At 38.5% G+C, this 25,472-nt stretch overlaps 2 protein-coding genes across 2 annotated transcripts; both read right to left on the reverse strand.

The window, feature by feature from the left end:
- Positions 1 to 10,531: 10,531 nt before the first annotated feature.
- LOC116865401 (olfactory receptor 56A4-like) lies at positions 10,532 to 11,491 on the reverse strand. Its single transcript, XM_032853671.1, has one exon. The coding sequence runs from the start codon at positions 11,489 to 11,491 to the stop codon at positions 10,532 to 10,534; it is 960 nt and encodes a 319-aa protein (XP_032709562.1).
- Positions 11,492 to 19,699: 8,208 nt separating this feature from the next.
- LOC116865402 (olfactory receptor 56A4) lies at positions 19,700 to 20,653 on the reverse strand. Its single transcript, XM_032853672.1, has one exon. The coding sequence runs from the start codon at positions 20,639 to 20,641 to the stop codon at positions 19,700 to 19,702; it is 942 nt and encodes a 313-aa protein (XP_032709563.1). The 5' UTR covers positions 20,642 to 20,653.
- Positions 20,654 to 25,472: the final 4,819 nt, after the last annotated feature.

The following is a 25,472-nucleotide window of genomic DNA, read 5'->3' on the forward strand; positions in this document are numbered from 1 at the left end:
TTCCATCCAAATTTTAGGATTGTTTGCTCCAGCTCTTTGAAAAATGCTTTGAAAAATGATCAGAATGGCACTGAAAGTATAGATTGTTCTAGGCAGTATACACATTTTAACAATGTATATTATTCTGATCCATGAGCATGGAATGGTCTTCCTCCAGGGACACTCTGGGAATTCTATTGGTTCCTTTTTCATGGTTTTATCTCTCTGCCTGGATTTATAGTTCTTAGCCACCTTTCCTAGGAGGACCAAAGCTCATTAAGGTCAAGAACAAGGTATGCATAATTTTTCTTTGTGGCAGTTAGCACAAATCCAGACACTTAAAATATGCCTCTAATAATCAGAGACAGAGCTGAGCTGACCCACACCCTAGCATCCTCATAGTTTCCTGATGTGGGTGATCTTCAGGGTCTTCACATACTAACATCTGAGGGCACAATAACATTCTTTTAAATAAATAGTGAATTAAGTTGAAGACCAAATTCAAAGTATCACTTATGCTTGGCTTTTCAGTGTACTGTTCCCAAAAATACTTACAGAGAAATTCTGCTCCAAATGACAGTTTGACCACCCAACTGCTGTCAGGCAATGTGTGACTTCTCCTTATGGATTTGGTTGAATGGGAAAGATTTATGTGGCCTGAAGAGAAACCAGAATATTGTGACTTTGGACAACTTTATGAAGATATTGTCCCTATAATAGCCACCACTCTCTTGTGGCTGGAAATATGAAGAGTTGGTTGGGGCATCCTGCTCCCATGGGTTCCTGCCTCCCAGCAGATACACACACATTTCTAATGTTAAAAAGAGATTTCTATATTTATACTCAGAGTAAGTGCAAGAGCAGTGATTAGCTCATAGCTTCTTTTGAGGTGTCTGAGAATTACATAAACTGAGATGTACTACTTGTAGTGGAAAGGAATATCACTAGGGATATCTGGAATATCACAGGGTTCTGGAAGATGTAGTTAAAAGACCCTTTAGGAAGACAAATGACTTCATCTTACATATTACCTACATTCTAGAAAAATAGTTTTTAAAATTAGTGCTTTATGATGACTTATCTCATCATTGACTTATATTAAGTTTTAGAAATATCTTCACACAGGGAAAATATGTCACTGAAAGGAAAACAACTAGATGGAATCCTGAACGCTACAAATAGTGTGTTTAAATAGACTGCAGTAAATCAAGAATATCAGTTTTTATTCTGGGATTATCACCAAAATAATCACCAAAAAAGATAATCACCAAAAGCATAAAAATTTCATTAATCCAAAGAATGACAAGAAAGAAGAAGAAGGAAATTAAAATGTGTGAGATAATATACAAATCATAAGACGGTAGCTATAAAGCAATCAGCAATTCCATTTATGTAAGTGGACCAAGTATTAAGTAAAAGACTAAGACTATCAGATTGAATATATTCATGTCACTTTAAAAAGACATATTTTCAGAATGATTGAAAACAAAAGAATGGAAAAAATATATCATTAAAATACTAACCAGGAGAATGACAGTAGCTATACGAATCTGATTAATGCAAAGCAATAATAATAACATATCTGAAAATCCCACATGTCACACAAATTAAATAATATGTATCAATATAACTATAAGTAACAGAAAAACCCAAAATGTAAATTGGAAAATACTTTAAACTGATGATAATATAAAACATCAGCAATCCTACCAAATAGTAAGAGTACATAAAAAGAAATCTATAGTCAAATATATATATATGTGTATTATATATTACATTTAGCATTTTTTTAATATTTTATTTATTTATTTGACAGACAGAGATCACAAGTAGGCAGAGAGGCAGGCAGAGAGAGAGGAGGAAGCAGGCTCCCTGCTGAGCAGAGAGCCCGATGCAGGGCTTGATCCCAGGACCCTGGGATCATGACCTGAGCCAAAGGCAGAGGCTTTAACCCACTGAGCCACCCAGGCGCCCCACATTTAGCATATTTTAATGTATTACATGTGAGAAAATAGAATGTTATATATGAATGAAAAGAAGAAAGAATAAAAATCAATGATTAACTATGACATCTGAAAAAAAAGAACTAATCAAAAAAGTAGAAGGAAAGCAATAATTAAGATAAGATCCGAAAGATCTCCCAAACACAAGAAACCTGAAGAAAACTACACGAAGGCACATCATGATTAAATTGCTCAAAATCAATGATAAAAAGAAAATCTTAAAAGCAGACATAGGAAAAAAGACAAATTGCACACAAAGGAAAAAGTTAAGGATAATAGCAGATTTTTTTGTCAGAAGCCATTTAAGTGAGAATACAGTGAAGCAACATCTTTAAAGTACAAAAAAAAAAAAAGTTGTCAACTCAAAATTCTTTATTTAGTTAAAATACCTTTCAAAAATTAAGGGAAAAAATCCTTTTTCAGGCATATGAAAACTGAAATCATTCATCACCAGGAGCCCCAAACTGTAAAAAATATTACAGGAATTCTTTTTTCAGCAGAAAGAAAATGATACCAGATGAAAATCTAGATCTAAACAAAGAAACAGTTCTAGAAATGATAATTACATAGGCGAATAAATAAGCAAACTATTATAAAATTGTTATGCTATATGTGAATGGTATATCACTTTAAGGCACTCTGTGATGTAGTTTAATGATGTATATCATAAACCTTAAAGCAACGACTAAAATAAAAAAAACTATGGACTCTGAAAAACAATCTGAAGGGTTTGAAGAGGTGGGGGGGTGGGAGGTTGGGGGAACCAGGTGGTGGGTATTAGAGAAGGCACGGATTGCATGGAGCACTGGGTGTGGTACAAAAACAATGAATATTGTTATGCTGAAAATAAATTTTTAAAAATGATTAATAAAAAAAGTATTTAAATTTAAAAAAAAAACACAAAGTTTTAATTAATAACCAAAAGAGGAGAAGGAAGAGTGAAAAGAAATAATCCAATATGAAGCATAAAAAGAGGAAAACATAAAACAAAGAACAGGTAAATTGTATAGAAAACAAATAGCAAGATGGTAGATTTAAATCCAACCATATCAATAATAAAATTAAATGTAAATAAACAACCCAATTAAAAGGCAAAAATTATGAGTTTGAGTAAAAAAGCAAGACCAATTATATGCTATCTCTGAAAACCCCACTTCAAATATACAAACACAAAGAGATTAAAAATAAAAGAATAGGGGAATAAATACCATAATAAGAAAAGGAAATAAATCAATCTCTCTCATGAACACAGATAAAAAAGTTCTTAACAGGGCATATGGGTGCCTCAGTCCATTAAGTAGTTGACTCTTGATTTCAGCTCATGGCATGATCTCAGGGTCCTGGGATTGAGCCCTTATTGGGCTTTCACTCAGTGGGGAGTCTGCTTGAGGATTCTCAGTCTCCCTTTCCCTCTCCCTCTGCTCCCCCCGACACACACACATACATACACTCTCTCTCTCTTTCTCTCATATAAATAAATATTTTTTAAAAAGTTCTTAACAAATATCAGCAAGTCAAATGCAATGATATATGAAAATAGTAAGCAATCACAAACAAGTGTAATATTTGAAATCTAATGTGACTTGATGCACTTACAGAATAACAAATGAAACCTTGTGATCCTCTCAAAATAAGCAGAAAAAGCATTTGATGAAGGTAAATATCCATTTTAAAATCTTAGCAGATTAAAATAGGAGGGAATTTCCTTGATCTGATAAAGTGTATTTCCAAAAGACCTACTGCAGACCTGGTAATCAATGGCTAAATAATAAAGACAAAATACAAGGCAAAAATTTCTATTGCCACTTCTTTTCAACACAGCACTGGCAGCTCAGTCCAATATAGTAAATCTGGAAAAAACAAATAACAAGCAGAAGGATTCCAAAGAAAGAAATAAAACTGTCATTTTGTAAAGTATAATGAGTATTTAGAAAACCCAAAGGTAAAAAACTAGAATTAATACATGAATTTAGCATTGTCACTCAAAATATAGTCAATACACAAATTAGCTATGTATGACAACAAATAGAAATCAAAAAGAACACATTCATAATAACATCAGAAAAAAATAGTATCCAGGAATAAGTCTAAACAAAGATTACATAATCTACACTGAAAGATACAAAATTGGTACATAAATAAAGTACAGAAATGTAATTATTGACTGTAGAATTTAACACTGTAAGGAGGTTAACTCTCCCCCAAGAGTTAATCTCCAGATTCAGAGCAATCCCAGCCAAATTCCCAGCAGTTTCTCCCTCTTTTGTTTTAAGAAGTCATTTGTAAAGCTTCATATGGGGATTGAATAAAGCAGTCTTAAAGATGAACTGGATGACTTATATTGAGTGCCAGATTTCAAAACATATTACAGAGCTATTGGAATTAAGACAGTATGCTATTGGCACAAAGACAGACAAACCAACCAACTACTTAAACAGTTAGAGAGTCCACAAATATACCCAGATACATATGTCCACCTATATATCTCAAAGGTGGATAATAATTTTCCTCTCTCAGCTTCTCCATTCAGCATCCCTTCTAGAGGAAAACCTGAGCTACACTTCACATGTTTTGTTCTAACTCACAGACATTCCACCAAAATTATGTCTAGTCAAATAATGTATCTGGTGGAATAATGTATGTCTGGTGGATAATAAACTCTGTATTTTTGGATCCTCGAACACCAATATCTAAGGGGCGCATTCTCATTCTCTTATATACAGGGTGGAATGAAAACCCTAACCCAAAGTATTTCTTCCCCTAAGACTTTTTTTAAATTGAATAAATTTGACACATAACATTACATAAATTTAAAGTATACAGAAGGTATTACTTTGCTATATTTGTATATTGCAATGTGATTGCTGTTGGAGCAATATTTATCATGTTAAATAATTATAATACAGTATTATTATCTATATTCATTATACTGTACACTAGATCTCTATGGGGTATTTACCACTCATTACAAGTTTACACCCTTACACACTATCAGTCTTATCCCCCCCACACTCCATCCCCTGGTAACTACCATTCTACTTTTTGTTTTTTACAGGTTTGATTTTTTTTAGATTCCACATATAAGTGATACATCCAGTGCTTGTCTTTCTCTGATTTACCTTGTGCTAAGCCTTTAAATGGATGTTTTGAAGGTACTGTGTAAAATTAAGTGGTACCTTATTCAGTTAGTAGTCTTCTGCCAGTGTATGACACTTCAGCTTCTTGTTGCCTTATGCTCTTGGCTGGGCTTCATAAGATTGCTAAAGTCATAATATTGTCTCTCTTGTAGATCAAAAGATAATAGAGATGCTGAGTTTCCTGTCCTCGTCATCACCATTCCCTGAAGTATTTCACTCCTACACAAACATACCTACGTACCTACAGACACACTTACACAGACCTACATACTTCCAAAGGTGAAGGAAAAATGTATGTATTTAAATACAAAAAGAGAAAAGAAAGGTTTATAGCTCTTCACCCAGAGCATCTTAAAAATGCATGCATTGGACTATTGTCTGTAAGAAATACCAGACATTTAGGACCACATTCCTAAATATAAAATTTACCTCTCACATTCTATTTTATTATATGCTTCATTCCACATATCATTTCATTTTCCCATTTTAGTACATTCCACATTCTTTTAATCTATCACATATGCATGTGTTAAACATCTTTTATGTGTTTGTTATTCTGCTTGATTCAGTAGGAAGTACAAAAATCAGTGACAAATATTAACCTAATAGAATTTATAAAGGAGAAAGCACATTACAGGGAAATAAGATATTATTTATAAAGGGAGGGGGCAATATACCTCTTTTAGAACCATCAGGCCTACAAGCTCTTAAATGGAACATTGTTAAAATAATTGAAGCTAGTACTAGAAATTTAACTCATCATAAAGTTTCCATAGGGGCCCAAGGAAAAAAATACACACAAGTGAGAGAATTTTTAAAATCCCAAATGGAAACAGAGGTTTTCAGTCCCAAATGTTAGAAGATAGTTTCTTATCAATCAAGGAAATTAAGGAAATCTTGAATGTTTATTTATCAAATAATCTTTAGTGGAAATTCCAAGAAGACTCTAGATTTGATGACTTTAAAATCTCTTTAGATATGAAATTCTAGGTATCCAGAAATTAAAAAAAAAAAAGATGGCCAATGTGGACAATCTATGAAATACTTTTGTGTGCTTCAAGAGATGAATTATAGAAAATTTCATTTTTCTATAAATTCATATTTCATTTTTGAATGAAATTTAAAACTTTAAAAATGAAATAGTAACATGAAATTAAATTTTATTTAATTTAATAATTTTTTTAAAAATGAAATAGTGACATGAAAAATTATAGAAATACAGGCAGTGAGTCTGTGAGTACATGTTCTTCACTGGCTCACTTGAGATCCCTCCAGGCTTTCATTGTGAAGAGAGGTGCTTTTAGTCTGGATGCATTCCAGCCAGACTCTTAGGCAACTGCCAACATCTGAAATGAGGCAGCAGGACCAAGATTTTAAAAGATGACTTAGAACAAGGAATGACTGATTGTGCCATGGCACAACATCATGAGGTTTAAATAAGGAAAGGATTTTACAAGTTAGTAATGCACAATAATCAAGAAATTGCACTGAGGACCAGGAATGACACACAGAGCAAGGCAGAGCACCTCTGAAATGCGTCATGGTATATAAGATAATGAAGAGCATCTTCTTTTGAAGACATGAGAGAAATCAGTGTTTATAAGAAAATAATAAAATGGGTTCCCATTTATAAGTTCTTAGGATGTTTTAGTCTCTGGTTGAAAACTTTTCCTAGAGTGGGTCACCCAATAATCAGATAAATTACATAATAAAAGGCCTATTATCACTATTCTGAAATGAGAAAATGAGAGCTCAGATCAGTGAATCAAAAATTACACATCCAGTCAGCGCCAACTGGTATACCTCAGATTCAAATAAATAAAGATTCAGTCTTATTTCATCCAAGAGAAGCAATCTTAGGTACTATGTTATATAAGATCAACTTGAACGTGAGTTATATAAGGTTTTTTGTAAAGTGCTTTGGAGAATATATTAACAACTTGATCTTTCCCCTAATTTTCAGAGGAAATAAGAAACAAGAGGTTCATGTATAAATTATTCACTTTATCTCAACAAAAATAACTAAGATACGTAAATAATTGTGTTACTAGCCATAAGTAAATAAAGTTAAGAAGATGAATAAAACTCTCAACAGACTCAGGAATTCATAATCTAGTGTTAGAGGGAGATACACATGTTGCTTAAGATAGATTACTTCTGCTGGGGTGAATAAAGGGAAGGATTGTAAAGAAGGTGGAGTTTAAATTGAGACTTGCAGTTTGTCAAATGAAGACACTGGTACTGGTTTCCTATATGGAAGAAGATTCTTGAGCATAGACTTTAAGAAAAAATATCAATGGGTATAATATGAAAATAATGATCTAGGAACAAATGGAATGATGGGTGACTAGGACAGTGTTTGGTTAGGATCAGTCTTTGGAGCTGTGGAAAAGAGAAGAGAGGGTGGATCAAAGCTATTATTTTGGTTAAAGACAATGCTATAGGAATGATAAATTAGTTTGTAAATTTTCCAAGAATGGCTAGGTACATCATAGATCAGCTATGTTAGAAGACATTCTCAAATGGCTCTTATATGTGAGGCTCTCAGTATCCAAAAGGGGACTCTGTTAAACTTTTTTATTTTTCCAGTGTTCCAAGATTCATTGTTTATGCATCACACCCAGTGCTCCATGTAATATGTGCCCTCCCTTCATAAAGGAGGGGGAATTTATACAAGTCCTCATAGAAGAAACCGTGGACTTTAAAAAAAAAAAAAAAAAAACCTTTTTGCCAGCTGCAAACCCTCAGCCTGGACTTAATTCCTTCATCATCATGACACCTGAATCATGAGCATCCTTCACTAGGAAAGGAGACAATATGGTTTAACAACCCCCAATCCCTCATTGGCATATTAATCCAACCAATCTAGTTAATCCAGTTTCAATCCCTGTTGTGCATAGAGGACCTGAATGAGAACTGCACTCAGGACATTTCCCCCTTACTCTGCCACCTCTTTGTCTCTTTTGGAATGCAATTTGGCTTTCTACCTGAATGTGTGTCTCCTGAATTACAATTCTATTTCCCCAAATAAATACCTGCTTGCTAAAATTATATATAATATATATATATGCCCTCCTTAATACCCACCACCAGGCTCACCCAACCCCTCACCCACCTCCCCTCCAAAACCCTCAGTTTGTTTCTCAGAGTCCACAGTCTCTCATGGTTTATCTCCTCCTCCAATTTCCCCCAACACCCTTCTCATCTCCTTCTCCTAATGTCCTCTGTGTTATTCCTTATGTTCCACAAGTAAGTGAAACCATATGATAAAATTGACTCTCTCTGCTTGACTTATTTCACTCAGCATAATCTCCTCCAGGCCTGTCCATGTTGATGCAAAAATTGGGTATTACAAAACAGATAATCACGTCAAAAAATGGACAGAAGACATGAACGGACACTTCTCCAAAGACATACAAATGGCTATCAGACACATGAAAAAATGTTCATCATCACTAGCCATCAGGGAGATTCAAATCAAAACCACATTGAGATACCACCTTACACAAGTTAGAATGGCCAAAATTAACAAGACAGGAAACAACAAGTGTTGGAGAGGATGTGGAGAAAGGGGAACCCTCTTACACTGTTGGTGGGACTACAAGTTGGTACAGCCGCTTTGGAAAACAGTGTGGAGATTCCTAAGAAAGTAAAAATAGAGCTTCCCTATCACCAGGCAATTGCACTACTGAGTATTTACCCCAAAGATACAGATGTAGTGAAAAGAAGGGCCATCTGTACACCAATGTTCATAGCAGCAACAGCCATAGTCACCAAACTGTGGAAAGAACAAAGATGCCTTTCAACAGACAAATAGATAAAGAAGATATGGTCCATATATACAATATGGTCCACATATATATACATATATATACATATATTCTGATGGAGTATTATGCCTCCATCAGAAAGGATGAATACCCAACTTTTGTATCAACATGGACAGGACTGGAGGAGATTATGCTGAGTGAAATAAGTCAAGCAGAGAGAGTCAATTATCATATGGTTTCACTTACTTGTGGAACATAAGGAATAACACAGAGGACATTGGGAGATGGAGAGGAGAAGTGAGTTGAGGGAAACCGGAGGTGGAGACAAACCATGAGAGACTATGGACTCTGAGAAACAAACTGAGGGTTTTGGAGGGGAGGTGGGTTGGGGGGTTGAGTGAGCCTGGTGGTGGGTATTAAGGAAGGCACATATTGCATGGAGCACTGGGTGTGGTGCATAAATAATGAATTTTTGATCACTGAAAAAAATTAATTTTTTTTAAAAGTTGGGTATTCATCCTTTCTGATGGAGGTGTAATATTCCATTGTAAATATGGACCATACCTTCTTTATCTAATTGCCTGTTTAAAAAATTTAAAAAATAATTAAAAAATAATAATAAAGAGGGGACTCTGTTGCCAATGCAAATTAATCCCAGAAAATATTGTCTAATACATGAATCCCCACCATTTTCAGGACGTGATCAGGAAGGGAACTGAAAAGAATTAAACACACCTGTCCTCGTTCAAATAACCCCCTAATATGGTTGTCCGGATCCCATAGGATGTTATATTGGCACCAGCACAGACTATGAGGATTGACACAACAGAGCTGAAAGTAGAATGAATAAGTCGACTTAAGGGTATATCTAAGATAAGCAGGAAAAAATGGGGATATAGATAGTGCCTGAAATCTGATGGAAAAGTGAGATAGGAGGGGATGAAGACACAAGTTAGTAAAGCACATCTGAAAACAGGACACACACTTCCACTTAAAACAAAATGCACACACAGAAAAATGAGTCATCTTAGTATTTTTTAATTCATTAAAAATAAGTAAAGAACTCCAGGAAATTCATAATCCAAAGAAGTGGCATTAGATAAATATATTAACAATACCTGGCAGGACTTACAGGAGGCAGTGGGTGATACATGTCATTCTCTCACTGTAAGAATCAAAGGTTTAGAGCCAACTTCTGTAACTTCACAGGAGATCCATTCATGACACAAAACCAGTTTGAACTGTGTCAGGTAGAACCAAGTGGTCTAATACGTATCTAAGTATTAAGCAATTGAGGAAACTGAGAGGCACTGAAAGTGACTAGAATACTATTTTTTCTTTATTTGAAAAAGAGATTCACTCTAATTAAGTCCCTGTACTTATATATAACTTGACAAGTCTCTCTCACACAGATGAGGTTAAAGAAACTTCCAGATAACTCCAGAATGCAAAAAAACTAAGGTTCCAGTCAGTGCAGGGAAAGTAGGAGTCAGGATAAGAATATCCCCATAATCAACTGAAAATTTGGAGAATGAAAAATCCAAACTTGTTCCTGAAGTAACTAAATTTCCTATGCATCATGAAAACTATTCCCTATCATCAATTTCAATTCTCCAGGTTAGCTCTCACCCATTTTTACCTCTTACAATCTTCGCAGCAGCTTCTGGATTCCCTGCTTGATCTCCTTGGTTCTCACACCATAAACAATGGGGTTCAGAGCTGGGGGGATGAGGTGGTGCAGGATGTTGAGCAGGATGGGGACATCTGGGGAAATCTTCTTCCTGGCCACGTTAGTGATGACCAGAACCAGCAGGACTGTGCTAAAGAAGAGGATGAGGATAAAGTGGGAACCACAAGTGCCTAGAGCTTTGGCCATAGCACCCTCAGCCTTGATCCTTAGCACAGCTCTCAGGATGAAGGAGTAGGACAGAACTATTAGGATGAGGTCAGAGCCCAGTAGGGTCCAGCCTGCCACAAACTGATAGAGCCGGTTGAAGGTGACATCATCACAGGAGAGTTTGGACACAGACAGGTTAGTGCAGATACAATTCTTGATGATGTTCTCTGCACAGTATCTGAGCCGGGAAGAAAGTATGGGGATAGGCATAGTAAGAAGGCCATTCCGGGCCACAACAAAGATCGTAGCTCTAACCACAAATTGGTCAGTGATGATGGATCGGTATCGCAGTGGGTGGCAGATGGCCACATAGCGGTCATAGGCCATGACCATGAATATGCAGGACTCCATGGTCAGAAAACTATTCATGATGAACATCTGGAGAAAGCAGGCTGAGAAGCTGATGGATTTATTGTCAAACCAGAAGATGGCCAGAACCTTGGGGATGACAGTAAGGCAAAGCACTATGTCCAACAGGGAGAGGAGGCTGAGCAGGTAGTACATGGGCTCATGAAGAGAGGTCTCCAGCCAGATGGTGATCAGGAGGGTGACATTGGCCCCCATGGCCAGAAGGAAGAGGAGGCTGAGGGGCAGGGACAGCCAATGCTGCCAACTCTGGTAGTTAGGGAAGCAGATGAGGAGGAATTCAGAGACTGGAGCAGTGGAGTAGTTGCTGGGTGAAGCCATATAAAGTGTCCTACTCATTACTGACACTTCAGAAAACCTTAAAGGGTAAGACAAGAATAAATCCATCCAAACAATAAGAATACCCATGGGGAAGTAACTTATTTTTCATAGAACCACTTAAAAATAATAATAGTTAAGTGTCTGGCACTATTCTTTTTTTTATTATGTCCAGTTAGCCACCATATAGTACATCATTAGTTTTTGATGTAGTGTTCAACATTTCATTAGTTTCATATAACACCCAGTGGCCCATGCAGTGCGTGCCCTCCTTAATACCTAACACCTGGCTACCCCATCCCTGCACCCTTTTGCCTTCTGTAACCTTCAGTTTGTTTCCTAGAGTCCAGAGTCTCTCCTGGTTTGTCTCCCTCTCAGAGTTCTTCCCATTCAGTTTTCCCTCCCTTCCTCGCTAGTCCCCCACACTATTCCTTATGTTCTATATATAAGTGAAACAATATGATAATTGTCTTTCTCTGCTTGACTTATTTCACTTTGTATAATCCCCTCCTAAGTACTTTATAAATATGAACTCATCCATCCTGTTAAAAATCCTGTAACTAGGGGCGCCTGGGTGGCTCAGTGGGTTAAAGCCTCTGCCTTCGGCTCAGGTCATGATCCCAGTGTCCTGGGATGGAGCCCCTCATCAGGCTCTCTGCTCAGCAGGGAACCTGCTTCCCTTCCTCTCTCTCTGCCTGCCTTTCTGCCTACTTGTGATCTCTGTCTTTCAAATAAATAAATAAAATCTTTAAAAAAAATCCTGTAAGTAGGATGATAGTAGAATGACCATATTTCCTATTTGCCTGGGATAATTCCCATTTAAGCCCTTACACACTCTTAATAGTTTCCCAGCTTGGTTGATAAATTACACGATCATCCTCCTTATAACAAAACACCATTGATAATCCAATTTTACATAGGAGGAAACAAAGGCAAAAGTAAGTAAAGTCATTTTATTAAAATCACAGTGGTGTAGCCATGCTTTGAAATTATGAAGTCTGAATCTACAGCTACCTCCTATACTAGTACTACCTATTATACCAAGACACATATGCAGGCTCTATTGATAGAGCAGATCAACCATAGGCCCTACACAAATACATACCCCTGCTCCTCTTCCAAGAGATGACATCACAGGGAAAGGAGAAATCAGGACTACATGCATCCACATGAAATACCTAAAGACTTCAATACATCAAAAACTAATGATATATTTTATGGTGACTAACATAACACAATAAAAAAAGACTTCAGTAGAGTCATGGCTATCATTTATATAGGAAATAGCATCTTAGAGAAGTCTAAAAAAGAATATACTTTGAGACAAGAAGGTATGAAAAAGTCTTCTAATATCTTGGGCAAGCAGTAGGGATAAGAACAAGAAATTGCAGGAGTCAGCAGTTTTAGTCCAACACTACTACCAAAGAGTGAGGGATAGTAACAACTGCTGTTTTCATCTGATTCCGTGTGGATTATCCATCAGTCACAAACCCAGTCACAAACACTGAACCCAGGTTCACATGGACTCCTGGCCTGGTACACCCTAACCCGTTATGAGCATTTAAGACATTTCTGAGATAAACTTTATATGGCTGCCATGCTAAGGCTTATCTCAGAACGCTGAGTGACATGTTCAGTGACACTTTGTTTTCCATGCTTTGAGGATGCCCAAAATAAGCCAGTTTTTATCAACAATGGCAGTGGTCCTGGGAGATGGAGAGGAGAAGGGAGATGAGGGAAATTGGAAGGGGAGGTGAACCATGAGAGACTATGGACTCTGAAAAACAATCTGAGGGTTTTAAAGGGGTGGGGGGTGGGAGGTTTGGGGAACCGGGTGGTGGGTATTAAGGAGGGCACGGATTGCATGGAGCACTGGGTGTGGAGCAAAAACAATGAATTCTATTACACTGAAAAGAAAACAAACAAACAAACAAACAAACAAAACAAGGGCAGTGGTCCTAATCAGTGTTCAACCCTCCTAAAGCCAACTTCCCTGTCTTTCCTGACAGGTAAGAAGGTAAAGTAAGTGTAAATATTTGAAGGCAGATTTTGAAATTGGAAAAAATAAATTTGTTTTTCTATATTGCCTAATCAACAATATTGCCTATCAGTTTCCATATTTGCTATAGAATCTCTAGCAGCAATTCCAATAGAAATACACTGTGAGCTGCATACATAATTTTGCATCTCTAGTAGCTACCTTAAAAAACTCAAAGGAAATACATGAAATTAATTTTAATAATATGTTATTTACCTCAATATAGCCAAAGTGTTATCACTTCAACATATATCAATCTGAAAAACTGTTAAAGAGCTTTGACATTCTTTTTGATTTTGCATTAAGTCTTCAAAATCAGGCACATTTTATACATGCAGCACATCCTAATTCTGACTAGCCACATTTCAAGCACTGATAGCCACACGTGGACTGGATGTATACTGTATTGGACATTGTATCTAGAGTTCTGGGAAACTAAACATTCCTCTTTCTATTTTGCTTAACATGAATTCACTTTTTGTATTGGCAAATAGTATCTATATCTTGGGTTATTTATGGAAATTCCATTCATTTGACCCTGGGTCAGCTCAAATTTATAGTTTATTTTCTTTTTTAATACTCCCCATCAAATTTCCTTTAGAGATTATTTAGTAAATTGATCTTTCAAACTTCAGGATGGGAATGATTAAGGACAGAGATAATCAACACATCCAGAGCTCCCAGCTTAGATAACATAGATGCTTCTATCAGAGATTAGGACTTTCCAGCAACCCCTACCTCCCTGACTCAAGTTAGATTGTCACTCTTGCCCTGACCCCTAACTTAAACCAATGAGGTGATTAAATTTTTTTTTGCAGTTAGTGTCACTAGTCAACAAAGAATACCAGAATATCTAGATATCTCCAAATGTGGTCTATAGGAACACCATTCTTCCACATAAGATATATTCGGGTCCTGGAACTAGGTTTTGTTAACAAAGGGTGACAAAGCAGTAGAGTTCAGAGGGTAGACTCAAGGTTACAGCTATAGCTTCAAACATAAATCTAGACAAAACTGTTTGTCCTCTTAGACCATACAAACTTACCTGTGACTAGATTCCAGTTACCCTAAAGAAACAAATCTATTCCTATAAATTCATCTGCTTCATTTCCAGTCAGTCATTATGTTCTTTTTCCTTTACAGTGAACCAAAAATAAGGAATTGACTCCACATTCAGTCTTCTGGGGAGCATGGTAACATGAATAATAGAAATCATTTCTGTCCCAGTGAGAGAAGCAAGAAGGAGCACTGGGAAACAAGGCAGGATGAAAGCATATGGCCAAGAGGGAGTAATCAAGGCAACTGGGATTACCGGTCCTATCCAATCTAGTGCTTCTATGGCAATCTTCTGTAGGGAACCAGGATTGCAGTTGAGGAAATCAGCTCTGGGTCTCTAGCTACCATAAGCAATAATGAAGATATAGATTTAATTCAAGAGCACTCACCCTGCTCTCAGCTTTTCTAAAGGGGAAGGGTATAGCTTATACTAGAAAAATTTTGCTCCTAAATAAAAGCAGTGATACAGGGGCACATGGGTGGCTCAGTCAGTTAAGCGTCCAACTCTTTTTCTCAGTTCAGGTCTTGATCTTAGGTTCATGAGTTCAAACCCCATGGTGCAAAGCAGTGATGAACCAGATTCAGACCACTTGATAGAATCGGAATCTGTAGCACCAGGCCTGCTACAATTCTACCAGAAGATTCCTTCTCCCTGCTTGTATTGAATACTGAATACCTGGAGGCCAACATGCTGCGTCATTCCTATCTTCATGATTTTCCTGCCTCCAAACCAGACCTACCAGCTTGAGGAGGCTGTACTCTACCGCTGTTATTTATGACTATTTACTGCACCACCCAAGCCCTTCAGAGGCTCCAGAGGCTATTTTTAAGGCCCTACGGCCCATCCTCTCTCTTCCCTCCCCACAGCCCACAGAGGTTAAAACTATTTTAGCCATCTGAACCTAGAGCCTAAGGTACATATTCTCAGGAGAGGAGGCAGAGAAGAAAGCAGAGAAAACAGAGAAGAAAAATCTAATATAGGAGTAGCAGTGAACAAGGAGAGAGTTGAGGAAAACTTTTGGGAGAAGGGTGCTTCTAAATGAAGAGCACATACATTTTTAAAACAAATATTTCTAGACTTAGAACAGAGAGAAATTTATTTCAGGTCTTAAGTGTACTCTTAGAAAAATTATGATTAAATGAGAGTTTAATATTATCCTTAAACTAGGGTCATCTCATTATGGCCACTGTACAAAAATGGGCCATGCAGCTAGCATGTTATGGACATATCATTTCCTCTATTACCCCCAGTGCAGTGGCTTAATTGGAAATAGGAATGAAGTGCTCGCTTCGGCAGCACATATACTAAAATTGGAAATAGGAATGGACACTTCAAAAAATTATTATTAATGAGAGGGCATGATAAGAACATGAAAACCTAACTTATTGGTGAGTATAGGCTTCATCTGAGTATACACAGCAGTAAAGGGGAAATGCTGTGGAAAGCTTCTAGGTACCAGAAATAGGAGTGAGGGAGCTGGAGAAGAGGCTGGACACGGTTCTCTTTCTCATTTCCACAAGGTCTGAATCCCATGACTGGGTTTGTCATCACATTTCAGATGATGGCCCATAGCTGGGTAAGACACTGCCTCTTTTGCTTTGAACTTGTCTTTATGTCTTCCAAAGGGAATCTTGGGTTTGATATCACCCTCACCTCACTATCTATGCTACCACTGCCTCTGATTATTGCCTAGGACTGAGATAATGCTGCTCTACTTTATTCTTCTAACCCTGCCACCTCTTCCTGCACAGAAGGGAAGATCCCAGATTCCTGCTACCATCTGGTTTATGTAGCATCCATGTGCCAGAATCAGAAGGCCTCACTCAGGAAGAGTCTAAATTAGGAAATATAATACACACAGATGAAATCATAACAGAAAAGAGAAAGGCATACAAACAAAGGTGATGACACCAAAGAATGATACCATCACTCTTTTCTACTGAGAACAATTCCAAAGCAGAGAATCATAGCTTTGCAGCTTTTCTCAGATGAAGTGCCAAGTCATAGCTGGTTCTGAGAGAAATTGCAAGAGCCTTATAGCCTAGAAAAGGGGAATTGGACTAAAGTAAGAACTCTACGGGACCTGTAGAAAATAAGTGGTACAGAATTTAGGCTCTGTTTATTTCTTTGGTTATTTTACAGGTAAACTGAGAGTGATATTCCTTTCTACTGCCCTGGGCAGGGTCTGCAAAGCAATCGAGCAACTGCATACCATGTGGGCTCAAGTCAGTAAGATAATGTACTACAACAGCTGTCTGGGTGTGATGAAAGCAGACTGCTGTTTCATGACCAGTGTGCCAGAGCCTTTCTCCCTTCACTATCCCAGATGGAAATGTGGAGGCAGCTTTGGGGGACAGGTGACATTGGAAGCCAGAGAGCCTCAAAGGAGGTGAGCACTGGATGGTTTCATAGCCACGTATCACCCATGGCGGCCTTTGCAGTTCCAGAAGGTACACTTGTAGGTAGCCTTATGGCATACCCAGATTGAAATAGATATGAATAGAATATGCCTGACTGACAGATTTATGCAGCACCAAATAGTTTGGAGTTTCAAAAGTAACCTTCACATATGTAAAAGATTTCTCAAGGAAATGTATTAGTAATAAAATGACTATAGAGCTAGAGGAAGACAAAATGACACAAATATCTGCTACTTCAAGGAAAATGAGGTGTGAAACAATAACCTGCTTCATATTCAGAGGGCAGCAGGGAAAGCAGTGTGCTTAGGAAAATAATAATAACAATTCATTTAATGTCTATGTAATTAAGGTATGTACATTCAAGGTACTGAGAAAAATTTTTCATACTTAGTCTATTTACTCTTCAAGACAATGGTAAGAGATAAGGATCATTATCACCATTTTCAAGGTAAAGAAACAAGTTTAGCCAAAGCTCATAAAACCTGAGTTGGCAAATTTGGCCAGATTGGTCTATCTAAGAATCAAATCCCAATTACTCTGATTATTCCAACCTGAGGGTGAGATAAATTCCATTTATTGTTGGCTAAAAATAGTCTCTGTATTAGGTACTATAAAAACACATATTACTATAAGATTTGATCATTGTTCCTTAGTAGTTTTCAAAGGACAGGAGGGACAAGATATGCACTAATAAAATGTATCTTTATTCTAAATTCCTCTACATAAGGAAGCATAAAATTAAACATGCAGAATAAAAAGATGAATAAAATACTCTCTCAACCGAAAAGAAACTCATGACACTATCAGAGAAAGTCATATAGATACTAAAGATGCTAGAGTAGCGATTCCAGGTGAGAGTCATTAAAAGAAGTCCCCCTGTGCAAAGTGCTGCTTGACTTCAGCCTCGTGGGAAATATAGGGTTCAGCAGTGATGATACTAGTAAATGAAGGTTTGTGTTGAAAGGGTCAAATGATTAAAGACAGACAGCAAACACAAAGAGGGGATGTTCAGGGAAAAGTGAGCAGTTTACTTTAGCTCAGTAGGGGAAACAAAGAAAGTTTGAGGTAAGTCTGAAAGTCTGTTAGAGCCAAAACATAGAGGTCTCTAAGGAAGAAAAGAGAATAATTGCTGCAAAATATATAACTTTTTAAAATAGTACAGAAATATTAAATTTAAATATAAGTCATTCATCAAAGAAAATATTTTTTTAGTTTTTCTGTTTTTTAAGATTTTACTTGTTTATTTGACAGAGAGAGAGAGAGAGAAAGAGAGCACAACAGGGAGAGTGGCAGAGAGAGAGAGAGAAGCAGGAAACCCAATGCAGGGCTCAATCCCAGGACCCTGGGATCATGACTTAGCTGACTGAGCCACCCAGGCACCCCAAGAAAAGTTTTGACACAAAAGAAAGTAGGATAGTCCAATGGGAATGTTCTTCAAATGATGCTTGGTAAAATAACAGACTACAAACTCTTAATTTTCATCCACAAAAGAGACAGGTAGTTATTATAAAATGTTCCTTGGAAACATTGGACTAACATGTGGCATCATGAAGGGGATAGAAAAATAGCGGAACACATTTATTCATGAAAATCAGAGTCTAGAGCTTCTATGTCATCCTGGAAAAACTGTCAACAGCTATACCAGCCCAGGCTGAAGGCTGAAGCAAACATGGCAATAGAAGGAATGAACTGGACAGCTGAGTTGTGCCTAGGATGCACAGGTCATAGTTGGGGAGGGATGGTGCCTGAAATGTGATGTAGCATTCTAAGTTCCTTATAGGAGGTATATGGGATAAAGTGAGGATTACAGAGTCATGAAGATAATGAGGTAAAGAACATAAGACACTTCAAACAATACAAGTCTACCCCCCCCCAAAAAAAAAACCCTAAAAGATTTTCTACCTCCTCTACAAATAAAAATCTCAACAAAAAATCTTAGGAAGGAAGGAAGGGAGGAAGGAAAAGAAAGAGAAAGAGAAAGGGGAGAGAGATAGAGAGAGAGAGAGAGAGGATGGACGGAAGGAAGGAAAGAAAGAAAGAAAGAAAGAAAGAAGAAAGAAAGAAAGAAAGAAAGAAAGAAAGAAAGAAAGAAAGAAAGAAAGAGGAGGAAGGAGGGAGGGTGAGTAGGAGAAGATGCTCCCAGGGAAGTTGCACAAATGGAAAACCTTAATAGGGTCAACCCCTATTAAGGATCCGAGGAGCCAGGAGATGACACATCTGCCACAGGTGCCAAAAAAGAGAGTCAGGGATATTCACAATAAAGCACTCAACCCCAAAAACCAAAATTCTGATTGAATGTCCTTACTTCAGCCCAATCAACCCCTCACAACACAAAAGCCATGTCTGAAACAGGAGGCAGGAGAGTCATCTGTGTTCTTTGCAAATCGGGACAGGCAGATTTCTTTAACTATAAAGTTTGTTCCTTTGGGGCCGAACACTCCCACTCCAATCCAGCTCCACTTGGCTAAGGCTTGGCAAGACCCTCAGTTAAGGAGTCAGTCAGGGCAAATTTGCAAGTGACCACAGAATCCAGGAAAGATGGTTTCCTTTGAAGCAGGAGGAAACAAGGATTCACAGAATCTTTTCATTGTTGTCTGAGATAAAAAGAATCAGAATCCATTCTGGGTTTAAAAAGTAAAATTTCCTTTCCAACATAAAAATAATTCCTGAGATCTACTAACAATTCCAAAGGTGTATCTGATCCATTTTACCTCTTACAGCCTTCTCAGCAGCTTCTGGATTCCCTGCTTGATCTCCTTGGTTCTCACACCATAAACAATGGGGTTCAGAGCTGGGGGGATGAGGTGGTGCAGGATGTTGAGCAGGATGGGGACATCTGGGGGAATCTTCTTTCTGGCCACGTTAGTGATGACCAGAACCAGCAGGACTGTGCTGAAGAAGAGGATGAGAATGAAGTGAGAACCACATGTGCTCAGGGCCTTGGCTGCAGCACCTTCAGCTTTGATCCTTAGCACAGCTTTCAGGATGAAGGAGTATGACAGAACAATAAGGACAAGGTCAGAGCCCAGTAGGGTCCAGCCTGCCACAAACTGATAGAGCCGGTTGAAGGTGATGTCATCACAGGAGAGTCTGGACACAGACAGGTTAGTGCAGATACAATTCTTGATGATGTTCTCTGCACAGTATCTGAGCCGAGAAGAAAGAACTGGAACAGGAAGAAAAAAGAAGCCATTCCGGGCCACAATAAATATGGTAGCTCTAACTACAAATTGGTCAGTGATGATGGATGGGTATCGCAGTGGGTGGCAGATGGCCACATAGCGGTCATAGGCCATGACCATGAATATGCAGGACTCCATGGCAAGGAAGCAATTCATGATGAACATCTGGAGGAAGCAGGCTGAAAAGCTAATGGACCTGAGATCAAACCAGAAGATGGACAGGACCTTGGGGATGACCGTCAGGCAGAGCACGATATCCAGCAGGGAGAGGAGGCTGAGCAGGTAGTACATGGGCTCATGAAGAGAGGCCTCCAGCCAGATGGTGATCAGCAGGGTGATATTGGCCCCCATGGCCAGAAGGAAGAGGAGGCTGAGGGGCAGGGACAACCAGTGTTGCCAACTCTGGTAGTTAGGGAAGCAGATGAGGAGAAATTCAGTAACAGGAGCAATGGAGTAGTTGCTGGGTGAAGCCATATAAAGTATCCTGAACAAGCTAAAAATCCAGAGTCCCTTCAAAAGGACAAAAATACATCAACATATAAAGTATGTGTTCTTTTTTTCTCTCTTTTTTTCTTATTATATTCAGTTAGCCAACATATAATAAGTACATTATTAGTTTTTGATGTAGTGTTCAACAATTCATTAGTTGCATATAACACCCAGTGCTCATCACATATGTGTTCTACATGTATTAAAACTCAGGTTTTCATCAGGACTTTTAACCCGTATCAAGTTTTCAAATCATCATCATCATCCCATCTCAATAATTGCTAACCTTTAACTGAGAAGTTATCATGTGCTACACATTATGCTGAATGTTTAGATTAACTATCACATTTAATTTTAAAAAAACACTTAAGAGTAAATAATATCATTATCCTAATTTTCCAGGTAATTAAAAGGAACAGGCAGAACAGCGAAGTAGTTTGATCAAAATTAGACAGCCAGTAAGTGGTGAAGCCAGGACTATGACAAAAGAGTCTGACTAAATTCTCTGCTTTCAGCCACTATACATTATTTAGCCTCAACAAGCACAATTTTAACTAAGCCCTACCTTCCTTTGGAATTTAGAAGGAATAAATTATGAGAGTTTTGTTTAGCAGAACTAAGCAGAACTGAAGTTTCCAGAAAACCCCAGCCCTCTACTCCATTGACTCAGACAAGGCCTGGCTTCAGGGTTTCTAATTTTCATTCTGTAAGAATATTGGTTTAAAGGTAGGGCATCCCTTAACCCCATCTAAGAGCAGTAATATCTTCTAGTCCCAAAGAGGATTTCACTCTTAAAAGCATAGAGTTTATCACTCTTACCGTGTTATTTGCTGTATTTTCTCTTTGTGATGTTCTAGAGTATTTCTTTGGCTTGGATTCTTTAGAAACACCTATATATTTCATATTCTGGTAACAGAGACAGTCAGTATTGAGGGGTACACCAGACAGTGAGTACTGAGGGGTATACCAGTAGATTCACCAAAGGTAGATTTGGAACTAATGTTTCAGGTATATAAACCTATACAGAATCCATTTATCTGGTAAGCAACATTATCTGTGATCCTTTGTGGCCAAAATCCAATTATTCTACCCATGTGGAATCTATGCTCTATAAACTCCTCTGCTTTATTTAGTTGTTTCTTTTGTTGGAAACCATCTTATTTCCCTCACCATTAAACAAAGAACAGAGTGGTCAAGTACAAAGAAGATTGACAGTAAGGGCTGTCCCAGCCAAAGAATCAGAAAACAGCAAGGGAGTCAGAGTAAACTAGGAGAGGGATCCCTGGCAGCAACTCAACAGTATAGGTGGGATTACTGATCCTGTTCACCTGTGGTACCTGATAAATCTCTTCAAAAAGAATAAATTTGGAAAACAAGGCATCAGACTAGCTGCCACAGAAGATAGGAGCCAATAGATTGGATAAGATTTTCATTTTGAATATTTGAATATCCCAGACTTCCCAAATATAGATTATACAACACACACACATACACACGCATGTGCGTGCAAGCATGTGAACACACACACAAAAACACACTTCACACACTTTCTACTCATTATAGGGCTTTAAAACAAACCAAAGATTCAAGGACTAAAATAAAGTAGGGACAATTATGCATCGACTCTGCCTCGTATTTTCATATGTGATTAGGAAATGACTCTCAATGTGAATCAGAGACATAAAAAGGATAGAAAACATAACTACCTTTTTAGTAAAGCCTTGTCCTTTCCATAATCCTTAAGTTCTATATCCTCGACATGACCTGATCTCTTGAATAAGCAAGAAAATGGTCAGTGCCTTTTCTATACCTAGTCTTAATGTTAGGCATACAAATGTATAGTATGCATTAGGCAAAAACTAATAGAGGAAAACTGATTTACACACACTTATAAGACAGTATACTTGTGGTAATAAAGATGATCTTACAAACAGTTGGAAAGAACACATACACAGATGAACAAAGCAATGTGATATGGTTGAAAATTTAGCTTCAAACAGAAATGAAGCCTGTTACACACATTAAAGGACCCTGAGAGCTATTTAAATTCTGTGATACATATGTTCCTCACATGAAATCAATAAATGATATTTAACTTCAGATGTTGTTGTGGGGAGAAAAAAAGGTCTATGATTTCCTGAGGCCCTATTAGGCCAAGAGACACTATTAGCTGAGGGCATCAGAGAAAGATACAAAAATGAGGCCACATTCACCTGGGAAAGGAGGACTCTCTTTGTAGGCAATGGCAAGAGAAGAAACATCTATGTGGATGTTCAGCATGACTGATAAAAAGATGCTAGGGGCTGGTAGATCCTAAGTTCTTCGGGGGAAGCAGGCAGGAGAGCAGAATGTCAGGAGACATGGGTAAGGTGTGCAGGCACAACCGTGTGAGGTCCACCTGAGAGTAGCATGATCATGTACACTGTAAGGAAGTACATAGGATTTGAGGCTGGGAAGTGATGTGCTATAGATGGGACACAGGGGATCACACAGAAGGGTGGAAGCTTCTGGGGAGTCCTGAGGAGTCCAAAGAAAAAGTGATGAACATCTGAAGGAAAGCTATTGCAGGCAAAGAAGAAGGATATATCTGAAGTGTGGGGAGACCTACAGAGTTTAGTGTAAGAGAGGATGAGTGGGCAGAGAGATTGGAGTCCAGAACATCACCAAGGACCTTTTAACTGATACAGACCTCCTGCAACACTGATATTTTCTCCCAGGTGGTAATATACTTTCATCTCTGTTAGTAAATCCCTTAAGAGCTGGGACCATCCTTCCTCTCTTTCTGCATTCTCCTCAGTGAAATTGAGGTCTCCTAATCTGAGAAATGAGGACTCGTTGGCCATCTGGGGCATTGCTCTGATATTCAATATTCAGTTCCATTCATTTGTACTTGCAGACTGACATCTACAGAGGGGTGATCCTTGTTCTAAGTGCTATTGAACAAACATGGTCTTTGCCAATGATATATTGACAGTCTGGAAAGATCAGACAAGCCTTGCCTAAACAAATTACAACAGAATACCCGAGCCCAGATGAGAAAACAGACCGATCACCTTGGCTCATAGATGAATTTAGATGAGCACAGAAAGGAAGATTCTGACCAACCAGGCACAGGGTCTTGGTGTCCCAGCCATGATATGGGGTTGGTGGGGGGCGGGGGTCTTTGAGTCTACAGAAGTTTGTAAACCCTGGATGGACACAAAATGACTCAGCCTCACCTCTAACAGCATTAGGTCAGTTCCTGCCACTCAGCCTTATACCAGATCTAAGCATCTTGGCACGGTGAGCATATATACCAGGTCCTACGGAAAGAGTTCTTTTTGCTTTGCATACTAAGGTCCTGGAGTCCATCCTCTCCTCATTATCTCCTTCCTCACAATCATCCTGCTTGGTCCAGCTTGAGACTCACCAGCTTCAGAAGGCTGTACTGCTGCTGTTTCCGGCTGCTGGAGAAAGCACTAAACTGGCCCCTCCAAGGGCTCTGGAGGCTGGTATTATGAACTCTGCCTCCACTGTGGCCCCTCTCCCCATTGTTCACAGGAGTTGGTGCTCTTGTTAAGCACTAGGGCCCTGAAGTCTCATGGTCTGTTTCCCAAGAGAATATACTGTAAAAGGCTTGATTCAGCACTGTCAATAAAATAAGGGCAAGAGAGGTTAGAGATTCTTGAGAAGTCTAAATAAAGAAACCCTGAGAAAAGAAAGGTAAGGAAACTGTGATGAGAATCTTCTCCAGGAAAATTTATGTGCATGCTCCTATGGCGAAGAACTGACTAAACTCTCCTCAGCCCTATAACTCTGTGGAAGAGGTGACACAGGGACACCTCCAGCCATAAAAGGAGCATGGATCTCAGAGGAGCAGGAACCATGGGCAACCAGGAGACCAGAGAGCACATTCCCTGTGAGTCCTTCTCCTGCAGTGGGAGCATCCACGGTCTGCATCCAAGCAAATCCCTGGGTGGAGCCATTTGCACACATGGGTCCCATGTCCAAGGTTTCACCTTCATGGCCGTTCTTGGTCTAAACTCTGTTACCTAACTGTGGTTGCAGAAAGATCAACCATTAACAATTTTTACCTTCCACACAGAAACACTTGGCATTGTTTCCTTGGGAACAAGTGTAACTGCCACCAGTGCAGCCCCCACTCTGAAGTAGTGCACGGTAGAACTTAAAAGATCACCACTCCTGTGGACCTTCCCAGATGTGTCTTATGATAGGGATTCTCAGGCTAAATGTAGGATCTTTCAGGCTTTGAGCACAGGAATTTTGCAGAGAGGAGAGCAAGTGCAGTCTGGTTCTAGGTCTTGTACTTTCCTGCCCACAACTACTGGAAGAGACTTCAGGACAGGAATGTAGATAGAATATAATCTTGTTCCCTGCATGCACTAACTACTCTCCTGCTCCCACCTCTGCCTTGCTACCTGGAGGTCCTGCCTGAAGTGCCAAGGACCTTGTCAGCATCAAATAGAGTGATAGATATGCTAAATGAAGAAAATTATTTCATGGGTAAATCATCATTCAGTGAAAGAATGTTGCTAGAGCAAGCATACAGTTTACTCTGGGCAAAACACACTGGTCCCCATGTTTCTTATAAATGAATAATCCCTCTTCACTGTCAATTCATAGGGATATTGGGAAGAGATAATTGGAGGTTTCTATTTGAACTCTTGTTCTACTACTTTCTCATTGCTTTTCCTTGAAGAAAGTTCATCAGCTCTCAGAACCACAATTCCCTCACCTGAAATACAGGCATAACAAACCAACACAGATTTGTTGTAAGGATAAAATTACTTTTACTTTTTTCTTCTTTTTTTTTTAC

Source organism: Lontra canadensis, unplaced genomic scaffold (genome assembly GCF_010015895.1).
Source record: "Lontra canadensis isolate GAN:19392208 unplaced genomic scaffold, GSC_riverotter_1.0 scaffold7, whole genome shotgun sequence".
Classification (NCBI taxonomy): domain Eukaryota; kingdom Metazoa; phylum Chordata; class Mammalia; order Carnivora; family Mustelidae; genus Lontra; species Lontra canadensis.

What these genes read in the sequence shown, in the direction of transcription:
- LOC116865402 (XM_032853672.1), bottom strand. Translation starts at nt 20,641, where the DNA reads ATGGCTTCACCCAGCAACTACTCCATTGCTCCTGTTACTGAATTTCTC.
- LOC116865401 (XM_032853671.1), bottom strand. Translation starts at nt 11,491, where the DNA reads ATGAGTAGGACACTTTATATGGCTTCACCCAGCAACTACTCCACTGCT.